Source organism: Rousettus aegyptiacus, unplaced genomic scaffold (assembly GCF_014176215.1).
Source record: "Rousettus aegyptiacus isolate mRouAeg1 unplaced genomic scaffold, mRouAeg1.p scaffold_m13_p_11, whole genome shotgun sequence".
Classification (NCBI taxonomy): Eukaryota; Metazoa; Chordata; class Mammalia; order Chiroptera; family Pteropodidae; genus Rousettus; species Rousettus aegyptiacus.
In genome coordinates, this window is record NW_023416286.1 from 46304172 (window position 1) to 46320497 (window position 16326).

The window sequence follows — 16326 nt, forward strand, 5'->3', positions numbered from 1 at the left end:
CCTGAGGCGGGTGGCAGCATTTCCCAGTGTGTGGAGCTAGAAAATGGAAATTCTGGAGCAGTGTGAGTCTGAGAGAAAGTGAGGGTCAAAAAATGATCCTGTGGTCATATGTAAAGACATACTGCAGAGTACATTCCCTCATTGCGTACATTAGCATATTAAAGGCTCTGAGGAGTCCTGCGGTAAAGAAACAAGGTTAACTATTTAATATCGAGCTTGCTTGACTATAGAAACTTTAAAAAATATGTTTGTCAAAATTTCACTGAACACCATAGATAAAAACATCCTTTTAGGGTATAAAATCCAAGCTTACTAACAAGGCATGCAGTGTCCTGCAGGATCAAGCTCCTGCCACTGCCGGCCTCAAACCTTATGCTTAGTCCTACTGAGCCCACCTACCAGGGCTCCTCTCTGCCACCCCTGCCCCACCACAGTCTGCACGCCCCGGCCTGTCCTGCAAACCGTGTGCCTCATGCTCACTGAAAACACAAGCGCTCTCTTTACTCACAAATGCTCTCCCTCCCTTTGACCGTTTAACTCCTATCCATCTTTTGAGATTTGTGTAAAATCATCCAGGAGAAAATTGCTTGTTAGGGATATTTTGTAGCCTAGAGGGGAACCATCTATTTGGAAAAATAACTCATCCGTACCTAACAATATCCATTCTATAAATTTTTTACGTATTATTGAGTCCTTGTTTCTATTCTGCAAAGGAAACATTATTATTATTCTCATTTTATAGGTGAGAAAATGAGGATTAGAAAGTCTGTTTCCTGACCGGGCAATCCTGCCAAGGCAGATCAAAGCCCGGGCCTGCCATGCAGTGGGTACATGAGTCATAGGAGTGGAAAGACTTAGCATTTGAGGCGTTTCTTCTCAAACAAATCATCTAACTGCTTCTCCTTCCCGTCTCGCTCTCTAACACTGTCACTGCCAGCACCATGGCGTCTGCCTCTCGAATGGGACTCTGGTGACCGAGAGGGACAGAGTCTAGGGTGGAAGAAATCTCGTTTGTGCCCCGCGCACGGCCTCTTCTCACAGCGGCTGCTGTTCTCTATTTTCTGCTTGGCTGCATTTTTTTCAGAGTGTTAACTGCTTTTTTTTTTCCCTATTGCTAAATACAAAACAAACAAAAAGCACAGTCACGTGTGTGTACACATGCTAGTATATATTTCTTTCATAAGCAAATATTTGTAATAACAAGGAACTGGAAAGGATGAACCTCGTCTTTAAAAATTTTTTACGTGATTTACCATATTTTAAAAGTAGGAAGGACTAGAGGAGAATTCTCCGACTACAGTTGTAAACATTGAGTCCAATAAACCTGTGCTGTCGTAGGACTTCACCTTCATCAGGGGCCTGTGTGGGGCTTATGTGGGATGATGAGTGCTGGGGAGTCTGTCCCCAGCCAGCTTGTGGCTCCTTCTCTCCCCTTCCCCGCTTCATCCCCAGGAGCCAGCAAACCTGGACAGTCTATACTAAGCGGCCTAAGAAAACCACTTGCCCCAAGATAGCAGGGGGATGGTGGCTTCGCTCCTCCAAGAGTAATTAGTATTTTAAAGGAGATTCTACCTTCACCCCCCAAGGCGATGATTAACCCAGGGAAATTAATCTATAAGGGTAGAAATTTTGGGTCTATGTCACTCTGATGAGCATATCTTTTAGGCCCCTCCCTGGCATTTTTCGATTCATATCGTATGAAAGATTACTTTTTTCCTCTCCCACTTATAAGGCCATCCTGACTACCAGGGGGAAATAAGTGATACTAAGTTGAAAAAGAGATCCTAATGCATATGTGTGTTAAGTGCAGTAAACAGTCATTTTCCATTATTTGAACGGCTGCACAGACCTAGCGAAAGCATTCTGTTTTCAAACAGTTGTGCTTTTAAGTGTAGCTTATTGTCTCCTACCCCCCACTCTATTTTTATTTGACGTGACCATTCAAGATAAATATGGTATTTTTCCGGCTATTGCAAGATTCCCTTCTGAAAGGCGTGGAGGGTGTGTGAGAAGCACGTCCACTGATAACCAGCCGATACTGCCTGGTCTGCCGGGCGAAGGCGAAGCGGACCCACTTGCTGTGTCTGTCTGCATCTGGCCGCTTGGCACGACCACGTGCCCACCAAGACTTAGCGCTCCATACTGGCTCTGTTCTTCTCCTTGCAAAAAGGATGCACTGTGTTTTTTGCAGGCAGCTTCCTGAAAGGAACACGGCCTGAGTGCTGCAGAGAGTGGCTCTGAGTCTGGCAGAGCCCTCCACTCGCTAAGGCAGCTGCTTGATGGTTGCCCTCAGAGCCTCTGTTTACTTATCTAAAACTGGGGCTGCCAGGGGCTACTTCGGGAACTCGTGAAATTCAGCCTATGAAGCATTGGCACATGGCAGGTTCATAGCTACTATCAACCCTTTCTCTCATGACCAGCAGTGTGGAGAATTAGCATTGTCAGACACCGCAGAAAGGTTTGTTGGGCTGAAAGACTGATTCGAATACACTAAGAAACTGCCTTTCCCGGACTCAACATCGCCTCCCCCTCACATGCTTTAAGAGGTTTTCGAGGCCCTTCATGATTCAAAACGAGGCCCTTCAGGCTTATTTCCTATCGTAAACCCCTCATGTTCTGCAGGTGCTCCATCGCTCTGAGCTACATTCCGTGCCCTAAACTTGCTGTATAATTTCTCATTTCTTTCCTTTAGTTTCCTCAGCCTTAAACATGTTTCTCTCCAATCTTTACCTGTTGAAACGCCGACCTGTAAGGCCCACTGCATATGTCACTTCTTCCATGAGCCTTGCCTGACAGTTTGTCAGAATTCCTCTCTCTCCTTGGGCCTCTATTCAGTACTGACCACATACTGTCTTGTATTAAAGCAGTATGCTTTTATTCCTTCCTCCATTAGAATACAAGCTTATTAGAGGCAATAACTTGTCCAATTATACACCATTTTTTCATTTAACATATATTTATTGAGCATTTACTGTGTGCTAAGCTCTGTGCTAGAGACTGGTGTAAAGTAGAGAACAAAACCACAGAGTGCCTGCCCAGGTGCCGGGAAAAACAGACTTCAAACAATTAAGCAAGCAAATAACTCCGTAACGACACATTGTATTGTTTGCTATGAAACTTGTTGCATAGATTCGCCCATAAGTAAGTAAATGTTTGCTAAATTGCCTTCTCTCCACTGTTCTCATCTCAGCTTCATCTTCAAAACTCAAACATTTATGATGCTTCTTTACATGGCGGTTCACACCCATACTAATCTCTTTATCAAACGGTTGCTTGGCTACATCTTAAGTGTTCTCTTCTAGGCACATGTTCATATTTTTGTAATATGAGAATATTCCAGATCTTTGAGTTCTAGTTCCTTTTTGCTTAATAATTTCATCTTCAAGCCATTTCTCTCTTCTTACATTTTACTAGAAGAAGTCAGAAGGAACTAAGCCCCTCTTTCGATACTGTGTAGAAATTTTCTCACCAAATATTCAATTTCATCACTGGCAAGTTCTACCTTCCACAAAATACTAAAACATAGACACGATTCAGCTAAGATTTTTGCCACTTTACAATAAGAATTGCCTTTTTCCATTGTTCAATAACATGTTCCTTATTTACGCCTGAGACCTCATCAGAATGGCCTTTACCCTCTGTATTTCTACAAATATATTGTACATGATTATTTATGTATTCTCTAAGAATATGAATGTCTTCTCTACAGCTCTTCTTTCTTTTCTGAGCTGTCACCAGAATTGCCTTTTAAAGTTCTTTTTGTGATAATCTCAGCTTCTTCCAGCATACACCTAAACTGTTTCCATACTTTAAGGTATTTCTTATAGCAGCACCCCATTTCTTAGTAGCAATTCTGTCTTAGCTTGGGCTGCTATCACAAAATACCATAAAATGAGTGGCTTATGAACAACACAAACTTATTTCTCACAGTTCTGGAGGCTGGGACATACAACATCAAGGTGCAACCTAATTTGATATCTGATGAGGGCCCTCTTTCTGGTTGCACACTGCTGACTTCTCGGTGTGTCTCCACACAGAAGAAAGAGAGTGAACCGCCCTCTGGCCACTTCTTATAAGGACATTAACCCCACAAAAGGGGCTCCATTCTCATGACCCAATTATCTCCCAAAGACCCCACTTCCAAATACCATCACATTGATGGTTCAACATATGAATTTTGGGGAAGAGAAAACATTTAGTCCAAAATGTCAGTCTTCTATCGACTCTCCCCAGTCTAATATGATGTCCCCTCTTCTGAGCCCTGTAGCACTTTGGCTCCATTGCCTCTAAGAACATTTACTTTCTTGTGCCTGGATTTGGAGTTACCTGTACAGGTAGTGCCCCACTGGATCTAAGCTGCTTCCGGGCACTGACTGGTGCATACTTACCTTGTAGTCCATGGAGCACAGGACTCCCAGTGCCTGGCACACACATATTTGACAGCATTTGTCAAACAGAGTAAACCTGTGTCGCTTCATGGTAATGACACATGTGCCACTAATGTTAGACACATCAGTTGTTCGGTTGATTTCTTATCTTAAAAGAAAGCATCAGGACTCAAATTCTCCTTTATAGTCTTAACATGGTAATGGTAATTATTCAGCAGTATTCTGAGTTAAGGCAGATATTTTCATATTTTACATACAGAGATTTAATTTTCACGTCAGTGCTACTGATGAGGTGTGGGGCCAGTAATGCGACCTGGTCTAAGGCTCTTCCCTTTTCATCACTCTTCTCCAAACCAAAGCCTGGACCTGTTCCCAGTGGGGGGGAATTCTTCAGCCTGCCGCACCAGTCAAGAAGTATAGTTGAAGCCCAGGAATTTATTTTGGACAAGTAAGGATCGCAAATATTATCTGACCTTATAAGATTTTAGATCTCTCCCTTCCTGTTGCTTAAAAGATCACATCATGCCTTTTTTGGGATAGAACTTGTGTTTAACACTGATCCAAGTGACTGGTTCTTGACTTCTGGGTCATTCCGCTCTTGCGGGAATTAGAGAATAGAGCAAAGGGGTCAAACTCCCCAAGAAGAACTGAGAATCAGTGTGTTTGTCCTTCAAAGACTTGATTCGGGGCCATTCCTGGAGGATAATGCCACTGCAGGAGAAAAAGTGGGTACTCAATCAATATATGTTTAATAATTATTTTTATTAAGACCTGATAACACCTCTTTTACATCTGCTTAAACAGTGCCTCATTATGGAGGTCAATATATCAAACACATAACTTTCCAAACTTACTGCTAAATTAGTCATATACTGATAGTATTTAAGTGAATTTTGTCATCTGGTATATATTAAAAAATTACCAATAATTCTGATATGAGTTGATAGCTGAGTCAAATGTTTTACTTATGAGGAAAGAGTTGCAACATTAAAATATTTTGAATGGCTTTTGAGACTGCATCTGGAGTTAGAAAAAAGGAAAAGAAAATTTTTAAAGCTTTTTGAACATTCTTTCTTTCCTATCTTTTCTCTTTCTTTCACCTTAAGGAGCGATGTGTGATTGGCATCAGAATAAATGTTATTGGAAGAACGTGCTAGAAAGGGGAGGGTTACTGATGGCTGGAGTATCTGGCGAAGATGCCAGAGAGATGGTGTAATCTAGACCGGGTTCGGGAGGCAGTAGCATTTGCGTAGGTGGGGAAGACAGAGAGGAGAAGGGTTTGAGTGAAGGCTTTGCACGGCGAGCCCGGGAGCACCTCTTATTTGAGGGAGACCGACAGGGGAGCAGCGGAGGAAAGTCAAACCACTGGCTGTGAAGTTGACCTTTATGTTGGAGACACTGGTGACCACTGGGTCATAAGTGTGACAGACTTGGGGTCTTAGAAGACTGGTGTAGCCGCAGTTAGTAGAATTGGTCGAATGAGGTGGGGTGAGCACTAAAAGGACTCCAGGGGGGAGGCTGGGAATGAGGACGGGGGCAGCACTGAGGGCCACCGGGATAGAGCAGCAGCACTTCAGAGCCCCAGTGTTTGCAGTTAATGAAGGGGACCTGAGTGCTGGCTTTGTTAGTGACCTTCATCTCTGGGTCTCAATGTCTTCATCCTTATGGCCTCTTGAGGACTAAATTGGATAGCAAATGGGAAATCCTTGGTATATGAGAGCACTACATAAAATTGCAGCCATTACTAACTTCAATAGAAAGAGGCCATTGTCTCTGATTACTTATAAAATGTGCACTTAGAAATAATTCCCATTCAGCTGATCAAGCTTTTTTGAAAGCTGCTTCCAGTAAACTCACAATACTATGAGGATAGCTTCACCGAGGAACAATCTACAGCAATTAGAGATTAAGAGAAGGAGGTACAGCCTCCGACTCTGGCCTGGGCTGCAGAGCACAAATACCTCAAACCTCACTCCTTGTACCTCAAACCACCCCATCTGGCTCCACCTCCCCCTACCTACTCTAGGAAGTGAAACCCAATCCCCACCTGGCTGAAAGGGTCCCCACCTCTAACTGCTCAGCACTTCCACAGTGGAAAGGGTCTAGAAACTGTGAGTGAGAGGATAGTCATCTGGGCTTGACACAGGACAAAGCATTTGAATTCCTCGTGGCTGCTGCTCCGGTCTGTTTAAGAACTTTTTCCATTTACTTCTAAAGCAGTCAGCCTGTGTGATCAAATGCCAGGGAGGCACATACCAACTTAAAATATGAAGACTCTCTCAAATACACCCATGTGTGCATGGTGTCAGGGTGGCAGGCAGTGGAGAAAATAGAAACAGGATAAACACTAAGGACTTTCTAATTAGAATATTTTTCAAGCATTCCCATCTGGTTCTTCCATAAACAATTATCACAATTATCACATGGTGTCATCTCCTGAAGAAATGAGCTCGGCTTGCTTTTTGGGAAAAGGCAAAATGGCCACAGGGGAGTGAATTTGAAGAAAGTAAGAGGCGGAGGAATTGAGAGGACCGTGGACCCCTGGTACTTAAAGAGCACGTGAAAAAAGTTTCCTTTTTTTAAATTAAATTTATCGAGGTGACATCAGTTAATAAAATTATATAAGCTTCAAGTGCACGGTTCTATAATACGTCATCTGTACACTTCATTGTATTTACCACCAAATACATCACTTTGTATTTGACCCTTTTACCCTGTTCTACCTCCCCCATCCCCAAATTTCTTTTTGTTTACCTCTCCAAATCTCAAGTCTTTGTCCATAAAATAGAATATAAAGTTGGCCCCTAAATATATGCGTTAGGAAGCAGTGGGGCATCATGGAAAGAATGGTGACTTTGGAGGCTGAAAGGTCTGGATCTGCATCCCCTTAATGCTATGTCGCTTTGGGGAAATAGTTTAAATTCTGCGGACTTCAGCGGCCCTGTCTTTGAGACAGCGAGTCTAATATTCACCTCATTCTGAGGATTAGAAGTGATATATGCATAATGCTTATGGCAGTGGCAGGTGTGTAGTAGCTCTCATCATCACCATTATCAAGCTCACTATTATGCAGATCTCCTTATAATAATGAAGGAAACCAAGCTACAACTGTGAAGGTGTATTCCTGACCTGTAGACAGAATATCCTGGAAAATCTTGAAGCCTCATGTGTCATGGTATCAATAGGAATGCTCAGTGCTTATTCTTGGCGCTGCTCTGACTCTCCTATTTCATATCCTTCAGTTCAGGCCCCGTATCTGTGCCCTCTTGGCATACCCTCTCTTATCTCTTCATGCCTCTCTAGCCATTCGGGTGTCATTTCTGCCAAGTTCTCCCTCAGTCCCATGCCCGGCCTCCACCTCTGCCATGTCTCTCATTCTTTTCTTAACTCAAATACACATTTTCTAAAAACGTCTTTAGAGTGAGATAGGGCTATAGTTTCTGCCTTCTCCTCTTCCTATCAGATGCAACAGATCACTACCATACTGGGCACAGTGACTCCAGAAGGCTCCCAACTTAACGGCCAGGAACAGACTGCTGCGGACTCCACCCTCTGAGAGAATGACAGAGTGTTGAGTGGCAGGCTGTGCCTCCCTTGACTTAAAACTCTGAGTAGAATATTCACTGGAATTTCCTGGGACACGCTCCTCTAATGCTTGTTCTCTGGAGTTGACACTTTGGGGAGAAGTACTTTTCTTCAACTCAGACAACTGATCCTGAGAAGGTGCCATTTTGTACAATCTTGAATCATTTAAGCTCTTAAAAACATTAGGGAAACAACCTTAGTCAGAGAGATTAAAGCTCCCTGGGTAAAATGTGGGGTGGGTGGATCATTCCTGGGAATCCAGGCTTTGGAGATAAGAAGTGCAGACAGGCTGCCCAAGCCATGTGGGCGAGGTCCCCCAGGCATAGAGAGGTGTGGAAAGAGTCAGACCTGCATGAAAATCTCAACTACTCCCTAACCGTGTTGCTTTAAGCAAGTTACCTCACCTCCCCTATCTCTCTTTCTGCATTTCTAAGAGGGGGCTCATGCAACCTACTTCATAAGGTTGTCACAAGGTTCAAGTGAGAGAAGTGAATGTTCTGGTATCCCTCCACAGCGCCCACTCCCCTTGTTAAGATTCTATGTGCCAGATACTATTATAGCCCTTTACATACACTTCCATTTAATCCTGGCGACAACCCTATGAAGTAGGCATTATCACCTCATCTTACAGAAGAGGAAACATTATTAGAGAGGTTAAGTAACTTGCTAGAGGTCACACAGCCACGCAATGGACTCAGAGCTATGCCATTTATATTACACCAGAAACCCTTGTTCCTCTGGCACTTGCCCCTACTTTTCATACAGAACCCCGCCTTCTAAAATTGCCCCAAATACTTAGAAGTGTCCTAAGGAGTTGCCTTACATGTGTCATCCAAGTCAGCTCTCCCGTCAAATCTCCAGTGGCATCTACCATTTCTTTATTTTTCTACTCTGGCTCACGTGACTTAAATATGTGGCAGTAATCACCTCTGTGGTAGACTTGCAAATAAAAAGTTAGAAGAGAGAAATGTACCGAACATGCCACCATCGTTTTGTTTTTGTTTTTATACACTGTTTCTTTTGGAAGTTGGAGTTGAAGTGAATCTTCCCACACTGGAGCAGTTTTGGTAAAAAGGCATCAGGCAATTAATTATTGCACTTCCCTGGGTCCCATACTCCTCCACTGCCTCACAAGATTGTATTGTGCCTTGAATAACACCAGGTATGTAAAGCACCTGGCTTAAGGCTCGGCACTTTAAGAAACTAAAACATAAAGAAGTTCCTTCTCACCCATATCCCTGTTCTGCATGAATATATAATAGCTCCTTGCCTTATTAATAATTAATCAGTTAGCAAACAAGTATTAGTTGAGTGATTACAATGTTCAAGCAAGTTATTTTATAGGAGAGTGGGAAATTACATAAAGAGGACTCAAAATCACTCACACAGGATTTCTGTTGAAAATTAGTGTGATCAGCTAACCATCATTATTTCAATGGATGAGTCTAAGACTTGGGTATAATATTGTTTTGCTGCATTTCTCTCTGGTGTTTGTTATGAAGGGATTATAGCGGCCTGTGCCTGGCCCAGACAGCTCCGGACACATCTCTGAGGAGATGCCACCCATCTGGAAATGTGGGCAAGACTTCCACAACCTTGGGTGAAAATCTGTCCAAAGATGTTTGAAAAGGAATACCAACAGAGAACCCCAACCACTCATCCTGGGAATTTCCTAGGGTGCACCCTGGCCAGCAGTGGTCAGCCAGAGCAGAGTCCCCCATCACTCCCAGGGTCTGCTCCTGGGAGGTAATGGCCAGGTGTGAGGAAGCAAGAAAGCGCAGGCTCCCCTGCCACAGAGCAGCTAGCTTTCAGGCCACGTGCTCGGATTGTCTCAGAGAATGATTTTCTGGTTTCCTTTCAGTCAGTCAAGTTCAAATTGATTTTTTAAAAAAGGTTTCTCACCCCCTGCCCTCTGCCCTCCCCAGGAGCAGGGTAAGCAGGGCTCAAAAGCTTCTTTTCCACTGTGAGATATAATGCACCTATAGTAACACTCTGAATATGAATTACTCCGTGAATTTTCAGGTGACTTGCTATTGTTCTCACAAGTTAAGAAGGCTAAAGTATTTTTAAAAACAAACAACGACAAAACCTCCTGCCTAATTCGTTACCTGGATTTTTTTTTCTTATTTCATATTTTCCTCTTCTTTTTCCCCTTACTTTCTATTTTTCATCCTCAACTCTTTTTTCAAAATTTTGTGTGTGTGTGTGTGTGTGTGTGTGTGTGTGATGCCAAATATTTTGATGTGGGTCTGTAGGACAACCCCTGGGGAGACTCCTGAATAACACAGAATTTAAAGTAGAAATTCATTTAAACATTAAAGTTGTTAACTATTGCATGTTATCAGCACAAATTAGGTAGATTAAAAGTACACTTTGAGGTGTACTGGAGGTTTCCTCTATAAATCACACAGCGTTTCACAGGTCAGATACCTAACAGGTGTAGCTAATACAGAGTTTAGGATTAAACAACGAAACAAATATGTGGAGGGGGACAGTTAAGAAAATGGAATTCCATCTGACACACCAAGGTGAGAGGCCAAGTCTTGACTGCCCCCGCACATCCCTCACTCCTGGATTGTTCTTCTCCAGTCTGTCTGTTTTTGTGATTCTGTGAAGCGAGTGCAGCACCCAGTCCTACAGCCAACATCCCCTAATCTCTGCTCTTTGCAGACTGCCCTTGAGTGCTAAAGGTATACCATTTGCTTCCTCAGGTTGTCAGTGAAACCATGGGACCATGAGTCACATCTGGCCACAGCTGCTGGCATTTGCATCCCTGGGCACTGAGGTCTGAACAGAGACCCTGGCAAGGACCAGCCCTACCCCCTTGGAGGAAATGGCTGAGCAGCCTGAGCAACAGCAGATGAAAACTTCCTTCCTCTTCATCCAGCTGCAGGCCCCCACTGCTCACGCTCTGCCCGCCCTGTCTCCAGCCACTGCAGCTTGGACAGCAGCCCCAGGAGGCCCGGAGCGGGGACACATTTTCCCAAGTCCCAGGACAGGGTTCTTGGCAGGCCAGGACCTCAGGCACACACAGGGCTTGGCTGCTCCCCCTTCGCGCCTGCTTCAGAAGGAGGGCCGTGGGACAAAGCAACCAGCTGCTTTCCGTTGCTCTTCTCTGAAGGAGGAGAAGGAGAGAGGCCACAAACCTCAGGATCTGGATGTGAGGAGGGGTGGCGTCTGCCGATCCCCACGTTGCAGGCGTTCCCTGGCCCCAGCCTCCAGGAGACTCGGTCAGCTCCAGCCCCTGTCAAACACACTTCCTAGCCCAGATGTCGTCATGAGCGATGGAAGCAGCAATCCGTCCATGGGCTGGAAGCACTGGCCAGTTATTACCGCCCCCCAGGACCTTTGGGGCATGGATTCTCAGTCTTGGAATGCTTTGGGATGCTCCGTTTCTCAAGCCGCCCTGATCAACGCTGCTGCTGACAGGGGTGAAAGGGCCATGCCGAGGAGAGGTGCTGCTACCTGCCAAGTACTTTTGAAGAACTGCGAAGCGGGAACAGGTATCACCATGCGGGCAAGGAGGGCAAGGCTCTACAGATACTGTCCGCCTGTTCAGACCAGCAAGAGCTACCCGGCCCCGCCTACCGCTCTGCCTTTCAAGGTAAGAAAGTGTGAGTGGCTAAATCCACCAGGTCCCAGCTGTTCCCACTGGAACAGAGACTGGAGAGTGGGGACAGAGATGCCCACGAGGGTCCCCAGTTCCTCATACTTAGGTTTCCCTCCACTCTGGATGGGCTACACTTTGATAGCAGAGGTACTGCCGGCCACAGTCCTCCTGGGCCTGGTTCTTTCTTGTACGCTATGCCACCTTCCCAGCCACTAGCAGCATTTCGTTTAGAAAAAGGGAACAAATAACTTTCCCTAGACTCTGCTAAAGACAGAAGATGAGTCGGGCAAAGAAGTGCATACTTCGTGGGGGAAGACCAGCGGGAAGGACAAAGGAGGCGTGCACACATTCACTGAGCCGGTGATGTGCTGGCCAATATGCTAGGTGTTTTCTTACGTCCCATTTATCCTCATAACCACCCTAAGACATAGAGGCTCACATCCTCAATTTCAGATGAGGGAATTGAGAAGTGACTCAGCAAAAATCCTCCCCCTGCTTCGAAAAAGCCAAGGGCAGAAGCAAAACCTTTTCTCCAGAAAAATACACTGGGGACTTGGGGGAGGCTTAGGGAGTCCTGGGGAGGTTTCTAGAAATGGAGCATGGTCTTGGAACTCAGCCACAGCTTCGCACCCTCCCCTCTCAGGGGATGCGTAGCCCTAGGCATCAGCCTCCTCTCCGCCCCTTTCCATGAGGAAGGGAAAGGGCAGCACTTGCGTGGTCTCCAGGGTCTCTTCCAGCTCTTACGGGCTCGGGCTCGACCTCCAGTTGTGGCTGTGCCTACTCTTTGTCATTAGCATCTTATTCTCTGACTCAACCTCCTCATCATGCAGATACCTGAGCCCCGCCTGCTTTCTCTACCCAGCTCAGGTATACCTCTCGCAAAATAGATGGATTTAAAAAAAAGAAAAAAAAAAAGGATGATTTTCTTTTTCTTTTCTCAATAGCATGGACCTCTTGCTATACTTGGTACATATTTGCGCACATCCAGGTGATGGCGTGAAGGCGAGGAAGAGTGTGTGTGTTGGGGTTGGTGGGATGAGGCAGAGGAGGCAGGACTCTTATTGGAGTATGTGGAAAGTTGACACGGAGGGGACTCTCAGAGCAGTCACAGGAGAAATAGAGGAAGTTCACAGCATCAGAAAAGAGGCCCTGCCTGGACTTGGGAGCGATGCCGCTTCACCTAGATGCTGTGGCTCTCTCCTACATGCTTCTGCACACCACCCCTCCTCCCCCTTTCTCCTGCTAACAGTGAGACTGTATGACCACAGTTCAGACTCAGGGAAAACGGAGGAGCCCCAGTTCTCTTTGGAAGGGAGCTCTTAGAAGAAGAGAGATGCTCGCCTGCTCCTTAAGAAACAGTTTACATTCCATCCCGGTTCTTGTATCACTCATTTCCGACAGGGATTTAGGAGGAATAACATGCCCATGCGTCAGAGACCGGTTTCTGTCCGTGGGGTCACACAGTAGTTGTTTGTGTGCTTTAATGCTGTTTTGATAACCTGAAAACTCCATCTTGCCCTATTCTCCCCTCCCGCCTTCCAAGTATAAGGCAAAGCCTCAGAGCTGTTGCCTCTTCTCCAGGGGAAGGAGCTTTGGGAGTTGGTCCAAGTGGGTAGATTTTCACCTTGTCTGCCCCCAGACATCTGCTTAATGAGCCTAACAGGCCCCCAGACGTCTGTCCCATCTAAAGCAAGGATTGTAAGATTCCTTGCTAAAAACTTAGAAACCCGAGGTTCGAGTCCTAACCTTAAGCAATCCACCAGAGCTCTCAGCTTTCTCCTCTGGAAAACCTGCCTCACAGTTGCTATGGAGATTTGCTATGGAGATAAAGTGTTGGGCCAGTGAAAGGAGCCCTCCTAGCCCTTTGTTAAGGGAGAAAAGAGGAGGAAAAAATTTTAAAAAACCAATGGGATAATAGGTAGGACCAAGAAAGCCTTAGAGTTAGAGATGTCAATGTAGGGTGGGTCTGGTGAGGAAGCAGGGCTTTAAAAACACGTCCTTAACCTTGCTGTGATTCTCAGTCATGGGAAGGAGAGGAGTTGGGAGATTAGCACCTTCAGAACCACAAGGTCTTTAAATACCTCACGCCTATTACTAACCAGATGACCACTGTCTGGTCTTGGGTGTTAGAGAAAGTAGCAAAGTCAGCAGAGATAGTTTTTCCTTCTCCCCAGCCCTGAGCAGATGAAGGTGTCCTCTAGATTTGATAGATTAGTTTAAGAGAATTACTCAATCCTCTCATGTTTTGAAATTTAGCTTTATGAGTCATAGCAAAGTGGCAGATGGCTGATTTAAAATGTCTTCTTGCCAATTATGAATGATGAGGCCCTTGATTACCTGTAGTGGAAATTTTCACATGATACGTCCACTTAGGAAAAGTGTGATCAATTATATTTATTAAAGTGAAATGTTGGTTATATGGAAGCAAAATCTTTTCCTACCAGTGTATCATAGGATTGATACTTTCCTAGCATAAAAAGCTGGATCTTAAATGTAAACTCTCTTCTTCATAATACTCCATGTGGCTAAATTTATTCTCTCACTATTCAAACAAATGGGCTCCCTAGTGAAAATTGTTCACTTACATTTTTCTAAGTATCATAAGGAGTGATCGTTACAAATCAAATCACTTGGTTCTTTATTTAGGCTATGACTGGCTTTAGTGAAAACAACCGTTACACTCTATGACCTACAGAGGGTTCAGTGCACTATTTCCTCTTATTCGAACCTCAAAACTCTGTTAAGATGTACATCAAAATCATCCCCACTTCACCGAAGGAGGGACAGATGCTTAAGGATGGTCAGCAACTTGCTGAGACCCAAGACTAGGACACAGCAGCACAGGGCAAAGCTAAAGTTGTCCACTCTGAGGCCAGAGTTCTTTCAGCCTTCTCTCACCGTCTTCTGAGAGGGTGAGATTTCCTGGGAAGGCAATCCACCATTTCCTGGGACCTGGTGATCATTATATCACTCCCACTTTGTCTGGTGGAGTGGGCCAGAGAAGGACCCTCAGAAGTAGCTGATCTAATGACCTGGCCATGTGTGAACAGGCACTACTTTCTAGAAGCACTGAAGGTCTAGCTTTAGAAGACATGGGGCTCCAGCTCCCAGCAATGCCAGCCAAGGGCTTTACCACTCCTATGGTGAGTCCGTCAGTGTGAATCAGAAAGCGTTCCATGGTCTGGGGCCAGACCATGCCCTAACAGTTTCCTGGACCCCACGTTCTGCTGCCTCTCTGTGGGAACCTGAGGAACTGTCAATGCATGACTTGAGTTTGGGGCTAAAGATACAAAACCCTTATGAAGACATAGAAAACAGACACAACTCAAAAGAGAAGAAAAAAGCTTTTTTTATAATCATTTTGGGAAATTTCTAATTTTATTTTACTCGGTCTTTGTATCTTACACATTTTATACTTTGAAATCAGACACAACTCAAAGGAGAGGAGAAAAGCTTTCTTGACAGTCATTTTGGGAAATTTCTATTATTTTTACTTGATCTTTGTATCTTATATATTTTATATTTTGAAATAACAATGACTTCGATACCGATTGGGAATGACGTTTGGAAATTAGCAGTGAATATATTTAAAAAGTTCCTCCCCAAATGCCATTTTTGCCAAACCCACCAAATTTCTACCTGTAGCTTTAAATTTCCCAGAAATGTTACTTCTCTATTTTAATCTTACCTTTTCTCTTCTTTTCTCACCTGAAAAAACAATCAACCTTTTGAGTTTTCATCACCAGAATCTAGGAGTGTTCAGGGTTTAGAAGAGAGGGTGAGAATGAACAAGACAGACAAGACAAACGAGGAGTCAGTGGGAGGCTTGTGTGGAAGAGAGATGGGTACATTATTCCTGCAGGTAGTGAATGGAAATCAGTGTAGGTCAGTTTTCTTAGAAACAAGTCCTGTGTAGCAGGCTAGAGAAAATAGTTTTAACTCTGTGTCTTGGATGGCTTTGTCTTAGAATAAAACCAACATCTGAAATATGTCTGTAAAGTACGTTAAATTGTTCATAGAAAATTTTTATTTAGAGAAAAGGTCACCGGCACTGAGATTTAAGAGATAAAAATGAAGCTGTTTCTGCCAACTAACTAGCTAAGCGATCCCTGACGACTCCCTGAGCAAAGCTGGGCTGTCTCGTTTGGTCTCTGAGGTCTTTCCAGTTCTGATATTCCGATGGGTATGAACTCAGAATGGGAATGAAACTGTTTAATGAAATAAAAGTGTTAAAAATAACTTAATTTCATCTGCCTCAGCTTGACTCTAAAGATTAAGTATTCTGTCAAATGACTTCATCAAAGGGAAGCTACACACAATGAGCTTGCTTCTCTCAAGGAGATGTAGGATTTCGGTGAGGAACTAGGATGGTTATATACGTGAATAGCACTATGCCTGGCACATAGCAGGCACGTAACGATTAGTTGTATAAATGAATGAGTGAACCTTTGAAAAGGTGATTAACATTCAGGGATATGAAAGAGTCGGTGCCTTCCTCGAGCAACAACATAGATCCCTATCACAGAATTTTAGGGCCAGAATTGCAAGCTCACTGTCGTCTAATAATTGATATTTCCTTCTCTGACAGATTTTATTTGAATGCAATTCCCTTCTGGAGTTGAAGACTGACCCCCAGGTAGATATAACCCCCAGGAAAAGATCATTTATCTCATTTGGGGTAAACATGTTTACTTACCCAAAGCTGTTTGAATTTTCCGGCCTGCCATAAGTTTAGAAACTGTT

General features: G+C 44.3%; 1 protein-coding gene across 1 annotated transcript in view; it reads left to right on the top strand.

The window, feature by feature from the left end:
* PSD3 (pleckstrin and Sec7 domain containing 3) overlaps window positions 1–16326 on the top strand; it is a 487816-nt gene that overhangs the window by 69368 nt on the left and 402122 nt on the right. The window contains exon 6 of the mRNA XM_036228767.1: window positions 10685–11577. Within this exon, the coding sequence (XP_036084660.1) occupies window positions 10807–11577 (771 nt within the window). The 5' untranslated portion in view covers window positions 10685–10806. The remainder of the gene's footprint in view (window positions 1–10684; window positions 11578–16326) is intronic.